Below are 27,977 nucleotides of genomic sequence, written 5' to 3'. Positions count from 1 at the left end.
TAACCCCAGAAAAGCAATTGGTACCCGAGGTGTTGATGGAAGGGGATTCCCCTTCCAAACAGTAATTCATCCAATCTGTCTCATTCTCCAGTCTTCCATACACAAAGAAGAATCGCCAATAAAGGTAAGTGTTATTCTGTTAACCCTTTCAGGGTCCATCCCATAGATCTACGGCTTTACGTTCAGGGTCCAAACCGTAGATCTACGTCATGAGCTCAGCTCACTCTGATAAGCTATGAGTGGTAAATTTGGGCCTAGATATGAGAGAATACATCTATATGGTATTTGTGCACCACATAAAACAGATCCTGCAGCACACTGTGTATAATGAGAGAAAAAAAAATGAAATCATGATTTTTCGATTAAAACAGAGACTTTGCAGTGTTTTGTCGTATGTTTTTTATAGTTGTATTTGCGATTTCTTGGTCTCGTTTGATAGAACGGAAGACATATTACAGAAATAGAGATGATTTTGATTGGTTTTAGCACTGGAAATGGCTTGAAACTGAGCTCAAAGTAGCAGAAATGTTAAATTTTTGCCGATATTCAAGAGTAAACAAACGACCTCACACGTCTAATACACGCCAGCTGGTGGGTCTAATATGCATTCACAAATATGGTGATGATATTTATACAATTATTACAGTATTGCATAACAGTAAATCTTCTATTTTTTGGTGCGAATAAAAATTCATTATGTGAATAAAAAATCAAAATGGAATTTATTTGTAAAGCCTCAAAACGTAACTAATGAACAGAGGAAATGTTAGTTTAGTTCCAGGAATACCTACATTGTTTATTCTGGACCCTATTTTGAAATTGGAATATTTTGAACTTTGTGTTAAATTGGCCAAATTAACAATTTCCGATCACTTTAATTTGTAGTTGAAACAGTTGACTTGGCGATTTCTTGTGCTCAATCGATAGAATAGAAGTAATACTAGTGAAATAGCTAAGAATTTGGTTGACTGGAATAATGTAATTAGTCTAAAATGGGAGTCAAAGTTGGCAAAATCGCCGATTCATAAATATCGCTGACACATCAAAATTCGCGAGAGCATAATTTCGTCAATTTTCCATCAAATTTCGTACTTTTTGTTTTATTACCTTCACATTTTCTTCTTTTGCACACCCTACCAAATTCATCCACCAATCTCTGCAACTTCTCTTCAGAATCTCCCAAGAGCACAGTGTCATCGGCAAAGAGCAGCTGTGACAACTCCCACTTTGTGTGTGATTCTTTATCTTTTAACTCCACGCCTCTTGCCAAGACCCTCGCATTTACTTCTCTTACAACCCCATCTATAAATATATTAAACAACCACGGTGACATCACACATCCTTGTCTAAGGCCTACTTTTACTGGGAAAAAATTTCCCTCTTTCCTACATACTCTAACTTGAGCCTCACTATCCTCGTAAAAACTCTTCACTGCTTTCAGTAACCTACCTCCTACACCATACACTTGCAACATCTTCGTACTTTTTGTTTTATTACCTTCACAAAAAGATTCTCTACCATTTCATAAGAAAAAATAACAAATTTTTTTTTTTGAAAATTCTTGGAAACTGGGGCACCACTTCAGATTTGGGCCTTGGACCCTGAAGGGGTTAATGTTTAATTCATCATGTGCCACTGTATTGTTTATGTACTACATCTATATTTCATGTAAAAAATTTTTTTGTTTTAATACTTCTGGGTGTCAGGAACGGATTAACTGAATTTACATTATTTCTTATGGGGAAAATTGATTCGTAAATCGTCCATTTCGATAATAGTCCCACTTCCAGGAACGGATTATGGACGATTATTGAGGGACCACTGTATACGTTCACTCGCGTAGCGCCCCAACTTTTTTTGAGAGAAAAAAAATCGTTTTTGTTTTTAATAGGAAAAAAGAGCATATGGTACCCAGGTGTCCCCAATTATTTTAATATGGTGCACAGTGAGTGCGCACACCCATTCTCTCATGTCTAGGCGACTCAGGCTTATTGTGGCAATGTTGAATGAATGACAAAGAAAACGTATATACAGTATACATTTGGGGTGCTATGCGAGAGAACGTATATATGCGTTTGGACCATTTAGGGGTTAATATTCAATTTCTGATTTTTTCAACTCATGACAGGTTCGTCGGAATGTAACCCCATCATAAGTCGAGGACCACCTATATAACATTATGGGAAATGACTCACAGAGTTCCTCGCGGTCCAGCTGTGATATGCCGCCACCAAAGAGGCCTTTGAAGAAGCTTTGTTTTGGCGCCTCTGGCATGTCACATGGCAGGAAAAGTTCACCAAGCATGTCCTGCATATCCTTACTGCAACAATAACAAAATTTAAACATTTTATATATACATATGCAATGATCACAAACGAGCGATAGAGATGCAAAATAACCACAAGGAGTTGAACGATAGCTCTAGGCCTTTATCACCTTGAGCTTGCAATGCTGCAGAAATGAATAGGAATACTGCATATGCTGTCAGTGGCCCTGAAACCCAACAGAAGAAGAAGAAATGAATAGGAATCTGGACTTCCTAAACATCTCTGCAACACTGCAAGCTCCTGATGATGTGTCGATTGCAACACAGAAGGTTTACATCCATTATTAAACTTCCCTCTGTGTGTGTGTGTGTGTATATGTGTGTGTGTATATGTGTGTGTGGTTTAGAAAGACATGTAAGCAAACACTAACATATTTATTAGAAAACGTTTCGGTCCTGGGACCTTGATCACTTCTAACATACAGAGGTGTGGGTGTATATGCTTCTAAACTGTTGTATTCTGGGCACCTCTGCAAAAGCAGTGATAATGTGTGAGTGTGGTGAAAGTGTTGAATGATGATGAAATATATATATATATATATATATATATATATATATATATATACAGTGGAACCTCAAACATCGAACTTTCTTCGGTCCAGAAGGCTGTTCGAGTGCCTTTACCGAATGAATTTATTCCCATCAGGAATAATGTAAATTAGATTAGTCCATTTCAGACCCTCAAAAATACACTTATAAAAGCACTTACAAAAATACACTTACATAATTGGTTGTGTTGGGAGCAGTTCGATTTTTGAGGTTCCACTGTATATATTTATTTATTAACACACTGGCCGATTCCCACCAAGGCAGGGTGGCCCACCAAGGCAGGGTGGCCCACCAAGGCAGGGTGGCCCGAAAAAGAAAAACTTTCACCATCATTCACTCCATCACTGTCTTGCCAGAAGGGTGCTTTACACTACAGTTTTTAAACTGCAACATTAACACCCCTCCTTCAGAGTGCAGGTACTGTACTTCCCATCTCCAGGACTCAAGTCCGGCCTGCCGGTTTCCCTGAACCCCTTCATAAATGTTACTTTGCTCACACTCCAACAGCACATACAGTGGTACCTCGAGTTTTGTACAGCTCCCAACTCGAACAATTATGTAAGTGTATTTTTGGGGGTCTGAAATGCACTAATCTAATTTACATTATTCCTCATGGGGACAAATTCGTTCAGTATCGGCACTCAAACAGCCTTATGGAACGAATTAAGTTCGTAACTTGAGGTAACACTATATATATGCAGACACAAGGCCAGGAGCTATGACTCAACCCCTGCAACCACAACTAGGCGAGTACACAGGGTGTTTAAAAAAAAAAAAAAAAAGACCCAATTTGAAATTCAATTATCATTGAAACTGGGTTCACTTGTTTGGTACACCCTGTATATATACGTTACAAACAAGAGGAAAGGTAAACAACTGAAGATGGTAAACAACTCACCAGAAATCTGATGCTAGAGTGAACTTCTGTATCTCAGTGGGCGAACACAGGTACATCCCGTGGCCGTAGTTTGTGAAGCAGAAAGTCCTCGCAATTCTGATAAAAGGAATTACAACCCATGCCATTATTAAACACATCAAATATTGGAGCTACGAAAAAACACAATTCCAAGAACTTGAGTCCAGCAACACAAGTCAAAAAACACACTTATTTTTTAAATTGTATCGATATTTTAGTTTTTTTTTTTTAGTTATTAATAAATGCTTTGAAAAGGCAATATTTAAAATTTATACTTTGGTTTCAGATTAATAAATTTCGTGTATTAACTAAAAACTGCTTCCAGTACACCAAAAAAAAATAAATTCAAAACTTTTTACATGTATATATATATATATATATATATATATATATATATATATATATATATATATATATATATATATATATATATATATATATATATATATATATAATATATACACATTTATTTAAATTCTGATTTGAGCAATGGAAAATACATTTGACATTATTTATCCCGAATTTCTCAATAACGTCTCGAAAAGCCTGTCCTATTCACTCTCGAAATTCCTGACAACTGCGTAACAGATTACAGTACTGTGGTTGAGTGCCATCAATTATCATAACTATCATAGCATCAACTATCACATCAATATTATCCCATCAGTTTAACTCTCATGTACTATATTATTCCAGACATCAGTAAATGTGCAAAAATGCTCGGATATTTTGTTTTCTCAATTTTCTCACTAATTCTTCAAACTAGGAGTTGCATTTCTCAGCGATTTAATCACCATCAAAGCCGAGCTTTTTCTAATTCTAAAGTAAATCTTACTGCGATTTCTAACAACAACAGATATAAATGCTCCTCACAAAGTTAGCAATGTTAGACTACTCTACAGTGTTGATCTTTTACTAACACAGAGTAATACAGCCAGTGCTCTTATAGAGCTCCACTATATAGTCAGTGCTCTTATAGAGCTCCACTATATAGTCAGTGCTCTTATAGAGCTCCACTATATAGTCAGTGCTCTTATAGAGCTCCACTATATAGTCAGTGCTCTTATAGAGCTCCACTATATAGTCAGTGCTCTTATAGAGCTCCACTATATAGTCAGTGCTCTTATAGAGCTCCACTATATAGTCAGTGCTCTTATAGAGCTCCACTATATACAGTCAGTGCTCTTATAGAGCTCCACTATATACAGTCAGTGCTCTTATAAAGCTCCACTATATACAGTCAGTGCTCTTATAGAGCTCCACTATATACAGTCAGTGCTCTTATAGAGCTCCACTATATACAGTCAGTGCTCTTATAGAGCTCCACTATATACAGTCAGTGCTCTTATAGAGCTCCACTATATACAGTCAGTGCTCTTATAGAGCTCCACTATATACAGTCAGTGCTCTTATAAAGCTCCACTATATACAGTCAGTGCTCTTATAAAGCTCCACTATATACAGCCAGTGCTCTTATAAAGCTCCACTATATACAGTCAGTGCTCTTATAAAGCTCCACTATATACAGTCAGTGCTCTTATAGAGCTCCACTATATACAGTCAGTGCTCTTATAAAGCTCCACTATATACAGTCAGTGCTCTTATAGAGCTCCACTATATACAGTCAGTGCTCTTATAAAGCTCCACTATATACAGTCAGTGCTCTTATAGAGCTCCACTATATACAGTCAGTGCTCTTATAGAGCTCCACTATATACAGTGCTCATAATCATCATAACACAACTGCAAATATACCACAGGTTCAAATCCCGCCCTTTCTGTGGCTTGCTTTATTCTGCTCGAAAAACTCACGTTACTAGTAATGCATCTTTAAATTTCAATTTTTTTTTAGTTTATATTAGGAAAAAAGTCAAAATTTACACTGGACTAATACTCTACTCATGGTTAATTTAATGACCTAATTAACGTTTCATAAAACTGTTAGTGTCGGCAGTGCCACAATAACCGAATGCGTCTAGTCTGTTATTATGCTATATTAAGATGGAATGTAGTTTTAGATTTGAAATTTCCGGGAAAAAACTATATACAGGTAGTCCTTTACTAATGATGGTGCGGCAGCAATTACTTTGGCGATGAAGCTTAAGATAATTACCCAACATGAAGCAGCAAGTCCATAACTTGTATTCATTTATTTTATTTTCAATACTGGTATTTAGTTAATTATTTGTTTATTTACTCATTCAGTGATGGTAGTTATTTACTTACTCATTTAGCCCATCGTATTCATATTCGACTTACGATACAGCAAGTCCTCGACTTACGATACAGCAAGTCCTCGACTAACGATACAGCAAGTCCTCGACTTACGATACAGCAAGTCCTCGACTTACGATACAGCAAGTCCTCGACTTACGATACAGCAAGTCCTCGACTTACGATACAGCAAGTCCTCGACTTACGATACAGCAAGTCCTCGACTTACGATACAGCAAGTCCTCGACTTACGATACAGCAAGTCCTCGACTTACGATACAGCAAGTCCTCGACTTGCAGACACATTGGTGACCTCTGGAATTGTGTATAATAGTCATAATACAGGAAGACTTCAAGTTATAAACATGTTGGGGACCTGTATTGTGTATAATAATGATATACACAATAATAATATAATATTGATTTTATGCACAATACAAAAGATTCTCAAGGTGTTTGTAAGTCAGTGACTTAATGTATCTAACTTACAATGAGTTTGTCGCAACGTAACACATCTTAAGGCGAGGATCACCTGTATACTACATATAAAATCACATATCTTCATTGCTCAAATTTGAAAAAAATACAATATAACGTTATCAATGGTTGTGAGTGTACAATAGTACAGCTCAGGCTTGTACACTGGTACTCACAGTACACCATAATGAGTAAGATGTGTACAACAGTGGTATGTTTACTGATGAGACCTTACACCTGCACAGTAATCTTCTTCAGGCAAATACCGAGGAGACGGCAGAAGCAGGATGTAGATACAAGGTGGTCAGTCCCTCAAATTTGGTGCGCGCTCAGCTCCAAGTTTTCAAAGTTATGGAGCTCAACGAACACCAAAGTTGAGGGACTGACCACCTCAAACTTACTTCTTCTGGCTGAGAGACTGATCACCTCACATCTACATCTTCACCACTTGTGTTGTCACTGTATTACAACTGAAGAAGCTTGTTGATCAGGCAAAACATCTCGTATACAGAAATACCAAACTGCCATATATACGTCTTACTAATCAAGTTACTGTTCTTGTATACTACTAACATTATACGACCACTTGTATACATACATGTATATAAGTCATAAATCCTCACCAATGAAATCTGAAATACCACTTGCACAGAAAAAAAAAAAACAAGCAAAATGAGAAGCGTATATTTTAGCCGGGATCAGAAAACCTTTTAAGGAGATCCACTGAAAAAGGTCTATGACCAATACCAAAAAATACACACATCTTTTACCTGTTTTTCAATCTGCTGCCCTAATGGTTTCTCACTCTTCATATATATATACGTATACATATACATACATATACATACACACATATACATAATATATATATATATATATATATATATATATATATATATATATATATATATATATATATATATATACATAGATATATATATATATATATATATATATATATATATATGCAATAAGATCACAGTAAACAGGTGATTTCAGAATATGCAAAACAACCACTGTGAAAGAATAGAAAAATTCCAAGCGCTTTCGTGACTACTCACATTATCAAGGAACTACATAGTTCCTTGATAATGTGAGTAGTCACGAAAGCGCTTGGAATTTCTCTATTCTTTCAGAGTGGTTGTTTTGCATATATATATAATCATAACTACAACCCCAGGATGGTAGTTAGTATACATGTACATACATAAACACGCATCATAACTACCACCCCAGGATGGTAGTTAGTATACATGTACATACATAAACATGCATTGTAACTACCACCCCAGGATGGTAGTTAGTATACATGTACATAAACATGCATCATAACTACCACCCCAGGATGGTAGTTAATATACATGTACATACATAAACACACATCATAACTACAACCCCAGGATGGTAGTTAGTATACATGTACATAAACACGCATCATAACTACCACCCCAGGATGGTAGTTAGTATACATGTACATAAACACGCATCATAACTACCACCCCAGGATGGTAGTTAGTATACATGTACATAAACACGCATCATAACTACCACCCCAGGATGGTAATTAGTATACATGTACATAAACACGCATCATAACTACCACCCCAGGATGGTAGTTAGTATACATGTACATAAACACGCATCATAACTACCACCCCAGGATGGTAGTTAGTATACACGTACATACATAAACACACATCACAACCACCATCCCAAGACAACAGCTATGATCCACGTACATAGTTATGAATGCAGATAGTAACCAGTATCTGCAGACAAAGATATCAATATCTCTGCAAGCAAGGAGATTGACATAATGTGCCTTAAAATTACAAAGTGTGGCTGGGGGCTGGCGCTCTGTCATGGAGGAGCAGGGGAACAACACGGTACGATCTTACACCACACGTAACACGTCACACCTTGTGTATACTGCCTTTACTCCTTCATTTCAAACACTATACTCGAACCTTGATAATAAAGGTGGTAATCTACACAAGTCATTGTTATACACAATTGTATTCCGCATTTAAATTCACGAATAATAGATTTATTGATTATGCAGTACGTACAATTTGCAACATGCCTCCTAAAGAATACACTGATAAATTCTTGTCAATTTCCCAGTGTAAGTAATGAATAATGAATTTATTTATTACACAGTACATATAATTTACAACATTCTTCCTCAAGAATACAATGATAAATTCTTGCCAATTTCTGAGGCGATTTTGAGCACCTTTATTTCAAGGTTTGAGAAATGAACGAGTACCAGCTGACTCGGGTAGAGGGGTCATTCACCCGGTCTGGCAACAAACTTCCGTCACAGTTGACGTATACATCTATTAGGCTGTAGCTCCAGTGCACACGGTACGGTAAGCCATGTACGTACACTTGACACATCCACTGAATGTCTTCCCTGTGTGGACTGTGCGCTGCTCATACCCTCCACTGCTGACCATATCTGCAGTAGCTTGTTATCATTATTATAGTTTTACTATTACTATTATTATTATTATTATTATTAAATTGGAATTCTTTATATGACTCCATTTACTAGAAACAGGAATAACACATACTAATATATTATATATAGCACTCTATGCATTTTTTTAACACACTGGTTGTCTCCCACTAAGTCAGGGCAACCCAAAAATGAGGAAACACATTCATCATCATTCATTCAATCACTGTCTTGCCAGAAGTGTGCCGACAATCATACTTCAACGTGAACCTCTGAGCTGTAACATCACACGCCACCTCAGGAGTACAGGCACCGTAATTCCCACCTCTGTGACTCCATACTGTGTACAAAAATATATTATGTGAATGTATACAACCAGACATATACCATATACTCATATATATAATTTATATACTCATACACAATCTCAAACACACAAGATTTCATTGAAATCTTTTTATCTTGAAGGTTATAGATATAGGATATAGATACAGGTGTCCCATAGCTTGATTGCTAGCACAATCAGCTCACACACTGAGGTCCGGGGTTCGAATCTCCTCCGGTACAGCTGGAAAATGGGTACCTGGGTGTTAGTGGACTGGTGTGGGTCACATCCTGGGACAAAACTGACCTAATTTGCCTGAAATGCTCTGCATAACAAGCGGCTTTCTATATAGTAGTATGTCACTGATGTCAGCTATGGTCTGTATACCTTGTACATGTACTTGTAGCAAATAAAGATATTATTATATACAGTGAGAGGTGTATTTCTCTAAGCATATACATGCATATACGTACTCCCTGTTTAAGGTACTAAAGTAATTTTGTCTGGTAGTCAGGTTACGTACAGCGTTACTGATGCCAGTGTAGTCTGCAAGCATTTAACTCCATTAACCCTTTCAGGGTTGAGACCCCTGATCTCAAACTTGCTCTCAGGGTTGAAGAATTTACTGCTCACAGCTTATCTTAGTGAGCCGAGCTCATGGTTACGTACTACGGGACTGACACGGGCTTCAAAGTCACAGAACAACAGGAATGACACCAAAAGGGTTAACCCAACTTTAGCCACACGTGTACTAACATTCCAGACGGTATCCACAGCATATATTTACAATACTTTCAATGATATACCAATAAGGTGAAAGTATATGCTCATCCTAGTTTGGGTATACCTAAATTCCTCAGTATACTCATATGCTTTTAGAGGTTATGTGAATCCTCCATCTCTATTATTTCTATTTTTATTCCATATGTGCAATTTACATCTGGTATTTGCAATCAGTGTGACTTGCAAGAATAAGCTGAACATTTTTAAGCAGGATAGTAAGTTTATTAAGATACAGGTACACGCAAGTACAGTTATCATAATGTCCTGACATTCATATTCTCAAAATTTATAATCCTCACAACTGTTAAATACATTTAATGTATTTAAAATATGTCAATATGCTAGAAGCCTCATTACCTATAAATCCTTAAATCAATTAAACTTTATAAATGTTATGCAGCATGTATTAATGTTATACAACATGTATTACTGTTATACATCATGTATTAATATTATACAGCATGTATAAATACTATTCAATTCTACTGTGTTCCTTGTAATTCCTAAATTTAATATTATAATCATGTCAGAGAACATAGTATATTCTTCTTTCAATGCGCTGGTCGTATCCCACTGAGGCGGGGTAACCCGAAAAGAAAAACCAAAGTTTCTCATTTAAAATTTAGTAATGCATACAGAAGAAGGGGTTACTAGCACCTTGCTCCCGAGAGAACATACATATAAGCAATCAATTAATTATTGAATTATTAATCTTAAGATAGGCTTAAGTTTCCTTGAAATGCACTGTGTACTCAGTTGTCCCATAGCTGGATTCATACACAAATAACCCGCACATAAAAGACAGAAGCTTACGACGACGTTTCGGTCCGACTTGGACCATTGACAAAGTCAGTGTGACTTTGTCAATGGTCCAAGTCGGACCGAAACGTCATCGTAAGCTTCTGTCTTTTATGTGCGGGTTATTTGTGTATCGTTCCAGTCACGGTATTGTGCCTTTTTGTTATTCATAGCTGGATTACTAGTGCACTCAGCTCACACAATGAGGTCCATGGTTCGATCCCCAGTACCAGTGGAACCATTAGGTTGTGTTTCCTTGAGATACCTGCTGTTCATGTTCACCTAGCAGTAAATAGATACCTGGTGTTCATGTTCACCTAGCAGTAAATAGATACCTGGTGTTAGTGGACTAGTGTGGATTGCATCCTGGGGACAACACTGATCTAATTTGTGGGAAATGCTCAGCATAACAAGAGGCTTTCTATATAGCAGTATGTCACTGATGTCAGCTATGGTCTGTATATTGTACCATGTACTGTGCTTGTAGAAAAAAAGATTATTATTAGTAGTAGTATAAGGGGCTTTCTGCATGCGCCTTTTACCACTTCTTTCTTTCCTTCTTCTCTTGGTCCCTATCCCCTTCGCCTATATATACCGGCTCACTCACTCTTGTGTTAGTGTGACTTTGTAAATGGTCAAAGTTGGACAGAAACATAGTTGTAAGCCTCTCTTTCCTATGTGCGAGTTATTTGTATAAGGCACTATGTTTTTTTTACATATTTTCAAATATAACAAAAAAAAAAATAAATTTTTTTAAATGCTTTCAAATGTTGAAAAAACGTATATATACGTTAGGACCGTTTAAGGGTTAATTATTACTCCAAACTTAAAATTGTCTCAACTTCATTGCTTTAAATTGTAATACTGTATTTTTTATAAACTATAGTGGACCCTCGAATTTAGTCGTGCCTTTTCTGTATGCAAAACTATTTTTATTATCTATAAAATGTACTTTTTGTTAATATTTCCCATAGGAAATAATGTAAATCCAATTAAACCATTCCAGATACCCAAAAATATTAACAGAAAATACATTTTATAGATAATAAAAATAGTTTTGCATACACAAAAGGCACGACTAAATTCGAGGGTCCACTGTATATCAAAACTGTAATTATTATTCTCTACTAAACTTACTAAAGCCACAGAGCGTGAACTAGTTGAATTTTCTCGTATTCACTGTAACTCACCTAATGACCATATTTACAAATTACAGCGGTGTTATTGATTTATTAATCTTAAGTTAGTCTTAAGTTTGCCCAAAATGCTCTGCATATAAAGCGGCTTTTGGTATGTACACCCGATTGTTATACAGTGGAACCTCAAATATCGAACTTTCTTCGGTCCAGAAGGCTGTTTGAGCGCCTTTACCGAATGAATTTATTCCCATCAGGAATAACGTAAATTAGATTAGTCCATTTCAGACCCTCAAAAATAAACTTATAAAAGCACTTACAAAAATACACTTACATAATTGGTTGTGTTGGGAGCAGTTCGATTTTTGAGGTTCCACTGTACTCCTTTGTACAAACGTATCATACTAAAATAAAATGATTTTTATTATTATCGTTAAACATTGTATCAAGCTGAAATAAAGAATATGACTCTGAATCTGTGTTTCGTGTGACTGCCGTGATCGGCAAGTTTGCCATGAAATGCATTGCATGCTCGTGACTTGTATGCCTGACGATATTTTATCACGGGTAAACTACACTATCTGTATACTGCATAAAATAATACGCAAACAACCCGCACATAAGTGAAAGAAACTATGTATTAACCCTTTCAGGGTCCGTCCCGTAGATCTACGGCTTTACGTTCAGGGTCCAAACCGTAGATCTACGCCATGAGCTCAGCTCACTCTGATAAACTGTGAGTGGTACATTTGGGCCTAGATATGAGAGAATACATCTATGTGGTATGTGTGCACCACATAAAACAGATCCTGCAGCACACTGTGTATAATGAGAGAAAAAAAATGAAATCATGATTTTTCGATTAAAACAGCAACTTTGCAGTGTTTTTTCGTATGTTTTTTATAGTTGTATTTGCGATTTCTTGGTCTCATTTGATAGAATGGAAGACATATTACAGAAATGGAGATGATTTTGATTGGTTTTAGCACTGGAAATGGCTTGAAACTGAGCTCAAAGTAGCAGAAATGTTAAATTTTTGCCGATATTCAAGAGTAAACAAACGACCTCACACGTCTAATACACATCAGCTGGTGGGTCTAATATACATTCACAAATATGGTGATGATATTTATACAATTATTACAGTATTGCATAACAGTAAATCTTCTATTTTTTGGTGTGAATAAAAATTCATTTTGTGAATAAAAAATCAAAATGGAATTTATTTGTAAAGCCTCAAAACATAACTAATGAACAGAGGAAATGTTAGTTTAGTGCCAGGAATGCCTACATTGTTCATTCTGGACCCTATTTTGAAATTGGAATATTTTGAACTTTGTGTTAAATTGGCCAAATTAACAATTTCCGATCACTTTATTTTGTAGTTGAAACAGTTGACTTGGCGATTTCTTGTGCTCAATCGATAGAATAGAAGTAATACTAGTGAAATATCTAAGAATTTGGTTGATTGGAATAATGTAATTGGCCTAAAATGGGAGTCAAAGTCGGCAAAATCGCCGATTCGTAAATATCGCTGACACATCAAAATTCGCGAGAGCATAATTTCGTCAATTTTCCACCAAATTTCGTACTTTTTGTTTTATTACCTTCACAAAAAGATTCTCTATGATTTCATAAGAAAAAATAACAAATTTTTTTTTTGAAAATTCTTGGACACTGGTGCGTGACTCCAGATTTGGGCCTTGGACCCTGAAAGGGTTAATGCTGGTAGAATTACCAACAATATGTTAACCCTTAAACTGTCTAAGCAGATCTACATTCACATGCATAGTGCTCCAAAAGTAGATATATGTTTTTTTTACATATTTTCAAATATATATAAAAAAAAACGTAGATCAAAGTTTTTTTTACACGTTTTCAAATGTAAAAAAAAAAAGATCTACTTTTTTTACATACTTTCAAATGTTGAAAAAACGTAGATCTACGTTTGGACAGTTTAAGGGTTAAGTAAAAGGACACAATTGCAGCTAATGTGACATTTTATTGCCACAACGTTTCGCTCTCCAGGAGCTTTGTTAAGATGTTACCAGCTGTGGTGAGTGATGTCAAGTGGTGGTGAGTGGTGTCAAGTGGTAGTGAGTGGTGTCAAGTGGTAGTGAGTGGTGTCAAGTGGTAGCGAGTGGTGTCAAGTGGTAGTGAGTGGTGTCAAGTGGTGGTGAGTGGTGTCAAGTGGTAGTGAGTGGTGTCAAGTGGTAGTGAGTGGTGTCAAATGGTGGTGAGTGGTGTCAAGTGGTAGTGAGTGGTGTCAAGTGGTGGTGAGTGGTGTCAAGTGGTGGTGAGTGGTGTCAAGTGGTAGTGAGTGGTTTCAAGTGGTGGTGAGTGGTGTCAAGTGGTAGTGAGTGGTGTCAAGTGGTGGTGAGTGGTGTCAAGTGGTAGTGAGTGGTGTCAAGTGGTGGTGAGTGGTGTCAAGTGGTAGTGAGTGGTGTCAAATGGTGGTGAGTGGTGTCAAGTGGTAGTGAGTGGTGTCAAGTGGTGGTGAGTGGTGTCAAGTGGTAGTGAGTGGTGTCAAGTGGTGGTGAGTGGTGTCAAGTGGTAGTGAGTGGTGTCAAGTGGTGGTGAGTGGTGTCAAGTGGTAGTGAGTGGTGTCAAGTGGTAGTGAGTGGTGTCAAGTGGTGGTGAGTGGTGTCAAATGGTGGTGAGTGGTGTCAAATGGTGGTGAGTGGTGTCAAGTGGTAGTGAGTGGTGTCAAATGGTAGTGAGTGGTGTCAAGTGGTAGTGAGTGGTGTCAAGTGGTGGTGAGTGGTGTCAAGTGGTGGTGAGTGGTGTCAAGTGGTAGTGAGTGGTGTCAAGTGGTAGTGAGTGGTGTCAAGTGGTGGTGAGTGGTGTCAAGTGGTGGTGAGTGGTGTCAAGTGGTAGTGGTGAGAGTTGCTTCTCGTTGTGTAAAGCACATACACCGTACAGTGGACCCCCGCATAACGATCACCTCCCAATGCGACCAATTATGTAAGTGTATTTATGTAAGTGCGTTTATACGTGTATGTTTGGGGGTCTGAAATGGACTAATCTACTTCACAATATTCCTTATGGGAACAAATTCGGTCAGTACTGGCACCTGAACATACTTCTGGAGTGAAAAAATATCGTTAACCAGGGGTCCACTGTACATCGTCCATAAAAGATAAAGTGGTTTTGAAGCCACTGTTGGTTACCATGAGCTCAGCTCACTCGGATAAGCTGTGACTGGTAACTCTGGGCCTACATATGAGAGAATAGGTCTGTATGGTAAGTGTGCAATATATATATATACAGTGGACCCCCGGTTAACGATATTTTTTCACTCCATAAGTATGTTCAGGTGCCAGTACTGACCGAATTTATTCCCATAAGGAATATTGTGAAGTAGATTAGTCCATTTCAGACCCCCAAACATACACGTACAAATGCACTTACATAAATACACTTACATAACTGGTCGCAATCGGAGGTAATCGTTATGCGGGGGTCCACTGTATATAAAAAAATGCGGTGTATTTTCGTATGGTTTTTATGGTTGTATTCTAGTTTTTTTGGTCTCTTTTGATAGAATGGAAGATTTATTATAGAAATAGATATGATTTTGATTAGTTTCATAATGGAAACCACCTTAAAAGTGAGCTCAAAGTGGCGGAAATGTTCGATTTTTGCCAATGTTCAAGAGTAAACAAATGAAGTCACCGTCCAATACATGTCCAACTGGCCAGTCTAATACGCAGTCACAAGTGGGTTGACATTATTTATATAATAATTACAATAATGCAGTGATCTATATAATAGTAAATCTTCTATTTTTTGTGTGAATAAAAATTAAAAATGGAAAGCAAACATAATATAAGAGGAGCTGGAGACATGACTAATGAACAGAGAAAATGTTATTTTAGTGCCAGGAATATCTGCACTGTTTATTCTGGACCCTATTTTGAAATTAGCATGTGTTGAAATTTGTGTGAAATTGGCCAAATTACCAATTTCTGACCACTTTATTGGGTAGTTGAAATCAGTAAATGGGCAGTTTCTTGTACTCAATTGATGGAATAGAAGGAATAGTAGTGAAATAGCTATGACTTTGGTAGACTGGAATAACGGAATGGGCCAAAAATAGGGCATAAAGTGATTGAAATCACTGGTGTGTAAATATCGCCAGTGGGTTAAGTTTATTCTAACCTAACCACTCTGTAATTTGGCAAAATCACTAATTTGGCACCCTACAGGTTCCGATGGTGCCGGATTAGTGATGGTCAACCTGTACTATAGAATCTAGAAAGTTGATAGACTATAACTCGACAAATTTTTCAGATTCTTAAACTGAAATGAATTAAAAGGCAGTCAATGTACCAAATAGTTTCTATAATATCACCTAATGTACAAAATAGTACCTGTGAACTTACCTATAAACTTACTAGACTAAAACCCATCTATCGTTTTTCTTATACAGTGGGGCCTTTTTTGAGACTCTCTGACCGCGGGTTCAATCCCGGCCGGGGTATGGTTTGTTTGCAATCGTGTCATTACGATTTCGTGAGTCGAGTCGTGGAACCTTTGTTTTTATATGCCCTAATTTTTATGTAAAACTATCATTATTCTCAATAAAATGTATTTTTTGTTAATATTTTTGGGTGTCTAGAATGGATTAATTGGATTTACATTATTTTTCATTGGAAATATTAACAAAAAATACATTTTATAGAGAATAACTATAGTTTTACATACAAACTAGGGCATATGAAAACCCAGGTTCCATTGTAATCATATACAATAAGTCCTTGTAGTCGTAAGTTATTAAGTAGTCTGAAAGTCACTATCATGCCCGGGCATGATAGTGACTTTCTTTGTACGTAACCCGTAAACAGTCCAAGCAGATCTACGTTCACATATGTAGCGCTACAAAAGTAGATCTGTTTTTTTACATATTTTCAAATATAACAAAAAAAAAAAAAAAAGTAGATCAAAGTTTTTTTACACATTTTCAAATGTAAAAAAAAAAACAAAAAAAAAATGATCTACTTTTTTTACATACTTTCAAATGTTGAAAAAATGTATATATACGTTTGGACCGTTTACGGGTTGATAAATCAAAATTGTAATTACACATTGTAACGTTTGCAAAGAAATAAAATCTTTGTCTTTTTTAAAGTTAAGTTTGCCTGAAATACTCTGAATAATTATGGACTTTCAACATGCACTCTTGTGTCTCCCATGTCTGTATAAACTGTATATACAATGTATGTATTATATGGCAATAAACATGTACATGTATTTGCATCATGTGCACGGGTCCTTTTGAGTGTGTGTGATGGTCAAAATAGCTGGAAAAACAGCACAGAAATGTCCATTTGGCCACAACAAGGTCAGTACGAGCAACAATGGTTTGGCTGGACAAAACTAATCACCAATACCTATCGTTGATTTCTGTCTAGATTCGCAATGATTTCGGAAATTTTTACCCTTTTTTTCGTTAACGCTTTGAGGGTCTGTCCCGTAGTTCTATGGCTTTAAAGCCACAGTTCTACGCCATGAGCTCGGCTCACTCAGATAAGCTGTGAGTGGTAAATTTAAGTCTAGATATGAGAGAATGCATCTATGTGGTAAGTGTGCACCATATAAAACAAATCTTGCAGTACGCACTGCATAATGAGGAAAAAAACCAAGAACATGATTTTTGGATTAAAACAGCGAATTTGTGGTGTTTTTTCTTACATTTTTTACGGTTGTATTCTTGGTTTCTTGGCTTCTTTTGATAGAATGAATGATATTTTACAGAATAGAGATGATTTTTGATTGGGTTTAGTACTGAAAATGGCTTGAAACTGAGCTCAAAGTAGCGAAAACAAATTTTTGCCGATGTTCAAGAGTTAACAAATGATGTCGCATGTCCAATACACATCAATTGTTGGGTCTAATGTGCATTCACAAAAGCGCTGATATTATTTATACAATTATTACAATATTGTATAACAGTAAATCTTCTAATTTTTGGTATGCATAAAAATTCATTATGTGAATAAAAAATAAAAATGGAATTCATTTGTAAAGTCTGAAAACATAACTAATAAACAGAGGAAATGTTATTTTAGTGCCAGGAATGTCTGCGTTGTTTATTCTGGACCCTATTTTGAAATTTTAATATTTTGAACTTTGTGTGAAATTGGCCAAATAACCAATTTCCAACTGGGTGACTTCTTGGGCTCAATCGATAAAATAAAAGTAATGCTCGTGAAATAGTTAAGAATTTGATCAACTGGAATAATGTAACTGGCCTAAAATGGGAGTCAAAGTGGGCAAAATCACTGATGCGTAAATATCATTAATGCAGCAAAATTCACGAGAGCGAAACATCGTCAATTTTCCATCAAATTTCGTACTTTTTGTTTTATTACCTTCAGAAAAAGATTCTCTACCATTTCATATGAAAAAAATAAAACTTTTTTTGAAAATTCTTGGACCCTGTAGACAAGTTTCAGATCGGGGGTCTGGACCCTGAAAGGGTTGATTTATCTAGAGAGGATATTTTTTTTTTAAGTACAGTGGACCCCCGCTTTACGATCAGCTCCCAATGCGACCAATTATGTAAGTGTGTTTATGCAAGTGCGTTTGCACGTGTATCTTTGGGGGTCTGAAATGGACTAATCTAATTCACAATATTCCTTATGGGAACAAATTCGTTCAGTAACGGCACCTGAACATACTTCTGGAATGAAATAATATCGTAAGCCGGGGGTCCAGTGTACAGTGGTACCTTGAGTTACGAACTTAATTCGTTCCAGAAGGCTGTTCGAGTGCCGAGACTGAACGAATTTGTTCCCATAAAGAATAATGTAAATTAGATTAGTCCATTTCAGACCCCCAAAAATACACTTACATAATTGTTCGAGTTGGGAGCTGTACGAAACTTAGGTTACCACTGTATTTGAAAAGCGAGTTTTTTGTAACTCTCAGATTTTGATATATGGAGTTCAATGGTGCATAACACAGTCACTTCTCTTCTAAAACTCTATATTTTGTGATTTTTTGGAAAGCGATTCAAAAAAATGAATTGAAAATTTTACAGCGTATACCATAAAGGCTTTTCCATGAGCTATTCAATTTTGGATGCAATATTTCAATTACATTAAGAAAAAGGCACACTATACAGAGGAGCTTTATAAAAGAAGCGAGTCACTGTATTTACAAGCATTTTACTTACAGTTCAATTCTGCTTGTAAGTTCATGACTCCTTCAATCACCTCTCACCAGTGGTGGACCTACACTTTTGGGGCCCTGAAGCTTTAACTGGTATGGGGCCCCTCCGGGATTACAGACCCTGAAGCTTAAGCTTCATTAATTTTATAGTAGATCTGCCCCTGACTCTCACACAGTACGTAGCAGGTACTGGATTATTGTTATGATCCAAACTACGTGACACCCACCAGGGTTGACTAGAACTACTGCTACACTATACTTTGAGAGATGGCTGGCACTCGGGCAGCCATCGGTGTAAACATTGTGGCAAAAGGTAGAGGTCGTTTTGATAAGGACCTGCCTCACATGGGCCAGTAGGCCTTCTGCAGTGTTCCTCCATTCTTACGTTCTTATGTTAAGTTCTTAAAGCGTGCTGCTTGTTGTTAGACTGACTGTGTATTTTGGAAATGTATGACAACCATCCTACATACTAGGGGTAGATTTGCTAATGGTAAACACCACCAAAATGTTGATAAGTAAGACACACGTGCAACAGTTAAGTATCTTTATTCTGAGATGTTTCACCTACACAGTTGGCTTCTTCAGTTGAATACAGAGGCGGCAGCAGGAACAGTAAAAATGAAGAAACAATACACCAATAACCCACAAATAGGAGAGAAGCTCATAACGATATTTTGGTTCAACTCAGGCCATTTACAAGTTACACTAATGATGTAATCAGTCCATCACCCTAGAAGGCATAGTTTTGAAGTGGTCAGTCCCTCAGCCTGGGGTAGAGATCTGTTCCATAGGAGCTGAACTCCTCTCCAGGCTGAGGGACTGACCACCTCAAAACTACATTTATGAGGGTGAGGGACACACTACATTGTCTTTACATCTCCACTACTGCTGCTGCCTCCGCTGTACTCGACTGAAAATGCCCACTGTGTAGGCAAAACATTTCAAAGTAAAGATACCTAATTGTTGCACATGTCTCTAACTTACCATATACCAGAGGTCATTGCAAAGCCTAACATTTACTAACAAGTCTGAAAAATTCTTATACTATATACATACAATAAATACTGAAAATTAAAACACATGTGCAACATCTGGGTATCTTTAGTGTAGATGTTTTCGCCATCCAGTGGCTTTATCAAATACAGATTCAAAGACATGAATGGAAGATGGCAGAACTACATACAAAAGAGGAGGTAATCAGCCTTGGAGTTGGTGTGAAGATGACGGTGATCTTCACACTAACTCCAAGGCTGAGGGACTGATTACCTTACTTTTTGTGTATAGTTCTAGTATCTTCCAGTCATGTCCTTGAATTTGTATTGATAAAGCCACTGGATGGCAAAATGTCTACAATAAAGATACCCAGATGTTGCGCATGTGTCTTAATTTTTATCTTGTTGGTATTGTATACGTTTCATGTACAATAAATACTATTTAGTAGACAATGTTGGGCTAAACTTTAAACTTTCTTGAACATTGCCTAAAACAATATGAAAATAAAAATAAAAAATCAGAAATACAATTTTACATTTCCATAATTTTGAATTCTTACTATATTTTTGCATACACAAAATTCAGTATTGTTTTACGGCATTTTTTGTACCATGATTAAAATGTCGCGTTCATCCTTACTCTCAACAATGCTTTGCATTCTATTCACTGCTAGCGAATAGAAGCGAATAGAATGTGACAGAACAGAGGCGACTAACAGCCCACTGTGGAAAACTATTAGCGGAAAACTAACGACCTATTATAATGGGTGCAAAAATGATCAGTTCGATCCTTCCGTGTCATACCCATGCATAAAAAAATTATGGTGCATATAAAAAAAACTAAAATATGTGACAAACCTTCATAAGCAAAAATATATGAAAAATATATGCCAGTGTTACGTATTGTGTTTAGTAAAAGATTTGTGAATTTTAGACTTGCTTAAAATACAGGCATAATATAACAAAAATAAAAAATATATAAAAGTCTAAATTTTTGGGGGGGATTTTTAATAATTTTAAATATGCATAAAATAAGAATATTAAATATATTACTGGTCATCTCTTTTATAAAGCTGTTATATATATTTTTTTTTTTTGAAAACGCATTTGAAAAAGGTCATCCAAAACTGAATAGCATGTACTACGAAGGCCTTTCAGCATGGTATTCAATACTGGAAGTACTTTTTCAGTCGCATTTAAAAAAAATGGCTCTATAAAATAGCTTTATCGGAGAGCTCCGTTACCATGAGAAAATTTCCAATTTTTGGCAACTTGCGCATCTTCGCTTCAAACAAACGCACTCACACACTCGCATCGCTCCATTCCATCTTTCACCAAAATCCGTTCATCTGCACCGAATACAAACAAACTACATTAGTTAACTCATTAAGTGCATCACAAAATATTATAACATTTGCAGTAACAGTGAATACTTTGCCCTCCAAATCATGGTCGGCAGTGGAGCCTTTACCTGTCCTGTCGGCCGGACGAACTCTCGGTCAAGCAACTACTACAACAGGTGCTGTCAGCCATGGATAGTTCTGATTACTTGACTATTTATGGAGTGAAACGAGTTATTACCAAGGATAGTCGCTACTTCATTCTCGTAACTACTTATAAAATGAGTAGGATGGTTGAGGGCTCAAACTGCGGTCTGTAAATTGACAGTAGGATGGTCGAGGGGTTAGAACTGCAGTCCATAAATTGACAGTAGAATGGTCGAGGGGTTAGAACTGCGGCCCGTAAATTAACAATCCGATGCTTTACTGTCTTGGCTACCCGGGCTTCTAATTGGAAGGGATCAGAACGAATACTTACTGGACAATAAATTCTCAACATAAAAACACATTGGGGACCTCCTGAATTGTGAATAATATTCATAATACAGGTCCCCAACATGTTCGTAAGTCTTCAACTTACGAACATGTTGGGGACCTGTACTGCGTATAATAATGATATAATACACAATAATGATATAATAATGATATAATAATGATATAATAATGATATTATATACAGTATACAAGATTCTCAACGTGTTCATTATATTCCGTCAGAGGCACCAAGTGTAACACAACAGTTGAGTGTTGGACTGTCAATTTACGCACCACAGTTCAAGCCGCTCATCCATCCTTCAGTTTATTCAATGACAGTTGTTTAATACAACTTAGTCTTAATTCTTATAACATCATTAAATTCTCTCTAACATTTAGGTAATATAGCAAACTATCTTACTGAGCAATTATACATAGTCCAATAATAACAACTGTAACTCAAAAACTTTACTTAAGGTATTAAAATATTTTAGGTATTAACGAATTAATTTAGGGATTAAAGTATTATTGTCTGGTGATGACAGGGTTTATACAGTCTTAATGACCCTGGTGTAGTAGATAGACTTTAAACCCCATTAACCAACCAACCAGTCTTAATGACCCTGGTGTAGTAGATAGACTTTAAACCCCATTAACCAACCAACCAGTCTTAATGACCCTGGTGTAGTAGATAGACTTTAAACCCCATTAACCAACCAACCAGTCTTAATGACCCTGGTGTAGTAGATAGACTTTAAACCCCATTAACCAACCAACCAGTCTTAATGACCCTGGTGTAGTAGATAGACTTTAAACCCCATTAACCAACCAACCAGTCTTAATGACCCTGGTGTAGTAGATAGACTTTAAACCCCATTAACCAACCAACCAGTCTTAATGACCCTGGTGTAGTAGATAGACTTTAAACCCCATTAACCAACCAACCAGTCTTAATGACCCTGGTGTAGTAGATAGACTTTAAACCCCATTAACCAACCAACCAGTCTTAATAACCCTGGTGTAGTAGATAGACTTTAAACCCCATTAACCAACCAACCAGTCTTAATGACCCTGGTGTAGTAGATAGACTTTAAACCCCATTAACCAACCAACCAGTCTTAATGACCCTGGTGTAGTAGATAGACTTTAAACCCCATTAACCAACCAACCAGTCTTAATGACCCTGGTGTAGTAGATAGACTTTAAACCCCATTAACCAACCAACCAGTCTTAATGACCCTGGTGTAGTAGATAGACTTTAAACCCCATTAACCAACCAATGTGAATATTGCAAGTCAACGCACATGAGAGTAAAATTAAAAATATTATTAAAAATATAACAACATTTTCCAATGGGAAACAGAGATATTATTCAAAATTCTTATTAATTTCATATTGAAAAGATTAATGATATACTTTAAATACAGTAGTAGACAAATTTTCTATTACATAGGACTACTGCATAAAATTCTGAGTGAAAATAACTTGCATCTGTAAAGTGCCTAAAAAATTATACCAACCCCATCCATGTATTTTTTGTAACGACTTATAAATTCAACGAAAAAATCTAGAGATCGAATAACTATCCATGGCTCACAAGTACCTGAATATTTACAAATAAAGTCTAGAGATGTATTAACTATTTAGCATAGATGAATTTTTTTTAGAATAAATTTTGAACAAACCATAACAACATGCACAGCCAGGCCAGCCGATGTATAATACAATGAACCACAAAATGAAGAGAAAATACATTAACTATTAAATACATCCAACATGCTACTTCCATTATGTTTAAATTTTTTCTGTATGTGATCCACAACTAACATTATAAACACTTAATGTAGCTGGATGTTTATACTCTGACCTCAGTGACCAGAGGTCACACTGTGACCTCTGGTGACTGAGGCTTGGGTCACCTCTTGTGTGAAAATTGTTATCTTTATTATTGATTATAATCAACTAAGTTACCTAGATAGTCAATGCTAGAATCTAGAGAGATACCACAATGCAGATGTAACGGCAGTCTAGCAGAGTTAGGAACATTCACGGAAGCAGAAGGGGATTACAGCCAATGTCGTCATCGTTCGTCTGCCTGGCAGACACTTCGACAACTCGTTAGACAAGCAAATAACCAATGTCAAAAAAACCTACAAGGTTAGTTGAATTATATAATCTTCAAAATGTCTAAAATGATGCTCAACTCATCAGACAATCTATTGAAAATGATTGCTGATGATAATTTGTTACTAAAAAATAATAATAATTCATGTTACAAAGAAAACTGACAATTCACAGCTCATATTTTCTACACTAGTGTACATCTTTGGTCATAAAACATGAATAATGGTGTCCCTTATTTGAACATACTGACAAAATTACGGCAATATTATATTACTAGAGAATACGTAGTTGTAATAACGTGGATCCACATGCGTTGTAAGAGGCGACTAAAATGCTGGGAGAATAAACGAAGGTAACACAGGACATATACTAGGATAACACAGGACGTATATGAGGATAACACAGGATATTTTTTTTATTTTTTAAACACATCGGCCATCTTCCACTGAGGCAATGTGATGCAAAACAGAAGAAATTAAAGTTTTTCTTCTTTTTACATTTAGTAATTTATACAGGAGGTGTTACTAGCACTTTGCTGCCAGCATTTAGTAATTTATACAGAAAAAGGTGTTACTAGCACCTTGCTGCCAGCATTTTAGTTGCTTCTTACAACACACATGGAACGCACGCTATGTACGCTGAGACATGTATTTCACCGTGTATATATAACTTTATTTCCTACTTTAGGGAGTAAATTATGCATGTCTGGTGGAGACAAGGGTAAGTACAGCCTTAACGACCCTCGTGTAGTAGAGAGGTTTTCAACTCCATTATTGAGGTTACCTGAAAACAACTTGATAATAAATTTTGTAGTATTCACTGGCAAGGTTGTGTTGCTACACAAATACAGTGATACACGACTGAAATGTAACAAGTACTGTACACTAGGAGACATTTATACAATACACAGCATTACGAACTATACATGTACAACCCCGCCCTACATCATTAATTGATTCCAAGAACCATGATGTGACCCCGGTTTTTGATGTAAACCAGATATTAAAATGGCAAAAAACACCATAAAACAAGTGTAAATAACTTGCAAAAAAGATAACTACAGGTACCTGTTTAACGACTACAGTGGACCCCCGGTTCACGATAATCCGTTCCTGAGAGCTCATTGTAAACCAAAATTATCGGAAAGCGAATCAATTTTCCCCATAAGAAATAATGGAAATCAAATTAATCCATGCAAGACACCCGAAAGTATGAAAAAAACTTTTACCACATGATGTATTAAGTTTAATGCAATAATTACAATAATTACAATAACAATAATAACAATAGAATAATCACAATAGAATAATTGACATTTACCTTTAACCCTTTGACTGTTTACGCCGTATAAATACGTCTTAAGCGCCATTGTTTCTGACGTATATATACTCAATAATTCTAGCAGCTTCAAATCAAGTGAAAGAAAGCTGGTAGACCCACATGTGAGAGAATGGGTCTGTGTGGTCAGTGTGCACCACATAAAGAAAATCCTCCAGCACACAGTGCGTAATGAGAAAAAAAAACTGATCGTTTTTTTGGATTAAAACGCAGACTTTGAGGTGTATTTTCGTATAGTATTTATCGATGTATTTGCGTTTTCATGGTCTTAGGTGATAAAATGGAAGAAATATTACAGAAATAGAGGTGATTTTCATTACTTTGACGATGAAAACGACCTTGAAACTGAGCTCAAAGTAGCGGAAATGTTTGATTTTTACCAATGTTCAGGAGTAAACAAATCACACCACACGTCCAATACACGTCAACTGGCGAGTCTGATATTCTTTCACTAGTGCACTGATATTATTTATACCATTTTTACAATAATGCAGTAGTCTGCATAACAGTAAATTTTGTATTTTTTTGTATGAATAAAAAATCAAAATAGAAAGCAATAATAATATAAGAGGGGCCTAGAGATGTGACTAATGAACAGAGGATATGTTATTTTAGTGCCAAGAATGTCTACCTTGTTTATTCTGGACCCTATTTTGAAATTGGCATCTTTTTTAGTTTGCGTGAAATTGGCCAAATTGCCAATTTCTGACCACAATATTGGGTAGACCAAATTAGTAAATGGGAGGTTTCTTGTACTCAGCTGACAGATAAAATGGAGTTCTAAAGAAATAGCTATGAGTTTGGTCAACTGGAACAATGGAATTGGCTGAAAATAGGGCTCAAAGTCGGCGAAATCGCCGAGACCGCTAACTTCACGGAAGCGTAATTCCACGAGTTTTTGATCAAATTTCGAACTTTTGGAGTCATTACCATCGGGAAAAGATTCTCCATCATTTCATAAGAAAAAATAATTTTTTTTTTTTTTCAAAAATTTATCGACATAGAATGACAGTTTCAGAAAGGGACCTGAAACAGTCAAAGGGTTAATGAAGATCTGGTGATGATTGATGGGATGGGAGGAGGGGAGAGTGTCGAAGTTTTTAATGTTTAGAAGGGGAATCCCCCTCCATTAGGACTTGAGGTAGCAAGTCCTTTTCCAGGGTTACTTCCCTTCTTCTTTTAATGCCACTAGGACCAGCTTGAGAGTCACTGGACTTCTGTCGCACAACATATCTGTCCATAGAGGCCTGTACCTCTCGTTCCTTTATGACTTTCCTAAAGTGGTTCACAACATTGTCAGTGTACAGGTTGCCAACACGGCTTGCAGTAGCTGTGTCAGGGTGATTTTCATCAAAAAAGGTTTGTACTTCAAGCCACTTTGCACACATTTCCTTAATTTCAATAGTCATTAGCACCCTTGGTCTCGATGGGTTGGCACTAGAAGCTTTCTTGGGGCCCATGGTGACTTATTTTGCAGAAACAAGCACCAAAAACAGTGATAATATGGATAATATAGAAAGTACCGAATGTATCCTTAGATGCGCACACTGGCTGGCTTGTAAACACTTGACACGTCTCGTACGAATTGTATTGCATACCGGGTTTTGAAACGGGAACCGAGGCAAATTTTTTGGCGATATAATGCTTCGGATACCGATGGCTTCGCAAACCGGGGGTCCACTGTACTCGGACTTACGACCAGCTCTTTGACCAGTGTACTGTATGTATATCGTTAACGAGCTATGACACGAAACAACTAAAGTGGCAAATTGTTTTAAATCCTAATGTACATCTGTCGCATCAACACTAGTAAGTAAACTACCAGCTACATCAAATACCTTTAACACAGACTCTGATAAGTTTACAACATACTATACCAATAAAGGGGCAACCCCAAACAGTTGTCAACTAGTAAGTGTATCTCATGACTTTATTCAAAAAGAACTAAGCAGGTTAAACCCAACTAAGAGCACAGGCCCTGATAACATCCCGTCTAAGTTCCTAAAAGATGGTGCTTCTGAACTGTCAATCCCTATTGCTCACATAATAAATCTATCAATCACCACTAATACCGTACCGGAGGGGTTCAAGGAGGCCAGAGTTACTCCTATCTTCAAGAAAAATAATATGTCTGATGTAAGCAACTATAGGCCTGTTAGTATACTCAGTATAATATCCAAAATTCTAGAGAGGGCGGTGTACTGTCAAGTAGTTAAGTACCTTAATGACAACAACATTCTCCATAGTTATCAATCAGGCTTTAGGAGATCTTACTCAACCGTCACCCTAATTAATCTGATGGATTACCTGAGAACTGAAATGTCAAAGGGGAACCTCATAGGTATGGTGACCTTAGACCTGCAAAAGGCCTTCGATACTGTCAACCACAATATATATTATGTAAGAAACTTCAAGCTATCGGTATAGGTTCTGTAGACTGATTTAAGTCCTACCTTAGCAACAGGAGACAAATAGTCAAAATCAACAAAACGGAATCAGAACCCCTGCCAATAACATGTGGAGTTCCCCAAGGTAGTATTCTGGGTCC

General features: G+C 36.6%; 1 protein-coding gene across 5 annotated transcripts in view; it reads right to left on the bottom strand.

Annotated features, from left to right (window-relative positions):
* Nucleotides 1-27,977, bottom strand: part of Tomosyn (syntaxin-binding protein tomosyn) — a 567,161-nt gene that overhangs the window by 19,533 nt on the left and 519,651 nt on the right. For all 5 annotated transcript variants that reach the window (XM_070105267.1, XM_070105268.1, XM_070105270.1 and 2 more), the window contains 2 exons: nt 3,774-3,869; nt 2,196-2,320 (listed from right to left, as the gene is read on the bottom strand). In XM_070105267.1, coding sequence (XP_069961368.1) covers nt 2,196-2,320; nt 3,774-3,869 — 221 coding nt within the window. The remainder of the gene's footprint in view (nt 1-2,195; nt 2,321-3,773; nt 3,870-27,977) is intronic.

The sequence above is a fragment of the Cherax quadricarinatus genome, chromosome 98 (assembly GCF_038502225.1).
Source record: "Cherax quadricarinatus isolate ZL_2023a chromosome 98, ASM3850222v1, whole genome shotgun sequence".
NCBI lineage: Eukaryota > Metazoa > Arthropoda > Malacostraca > Decapoda > Parastacidae > Cherax > Cherax quadricarinatus.
This window is presented reverse-complemented; position numbering and strand designations above follow the sequence as displayed.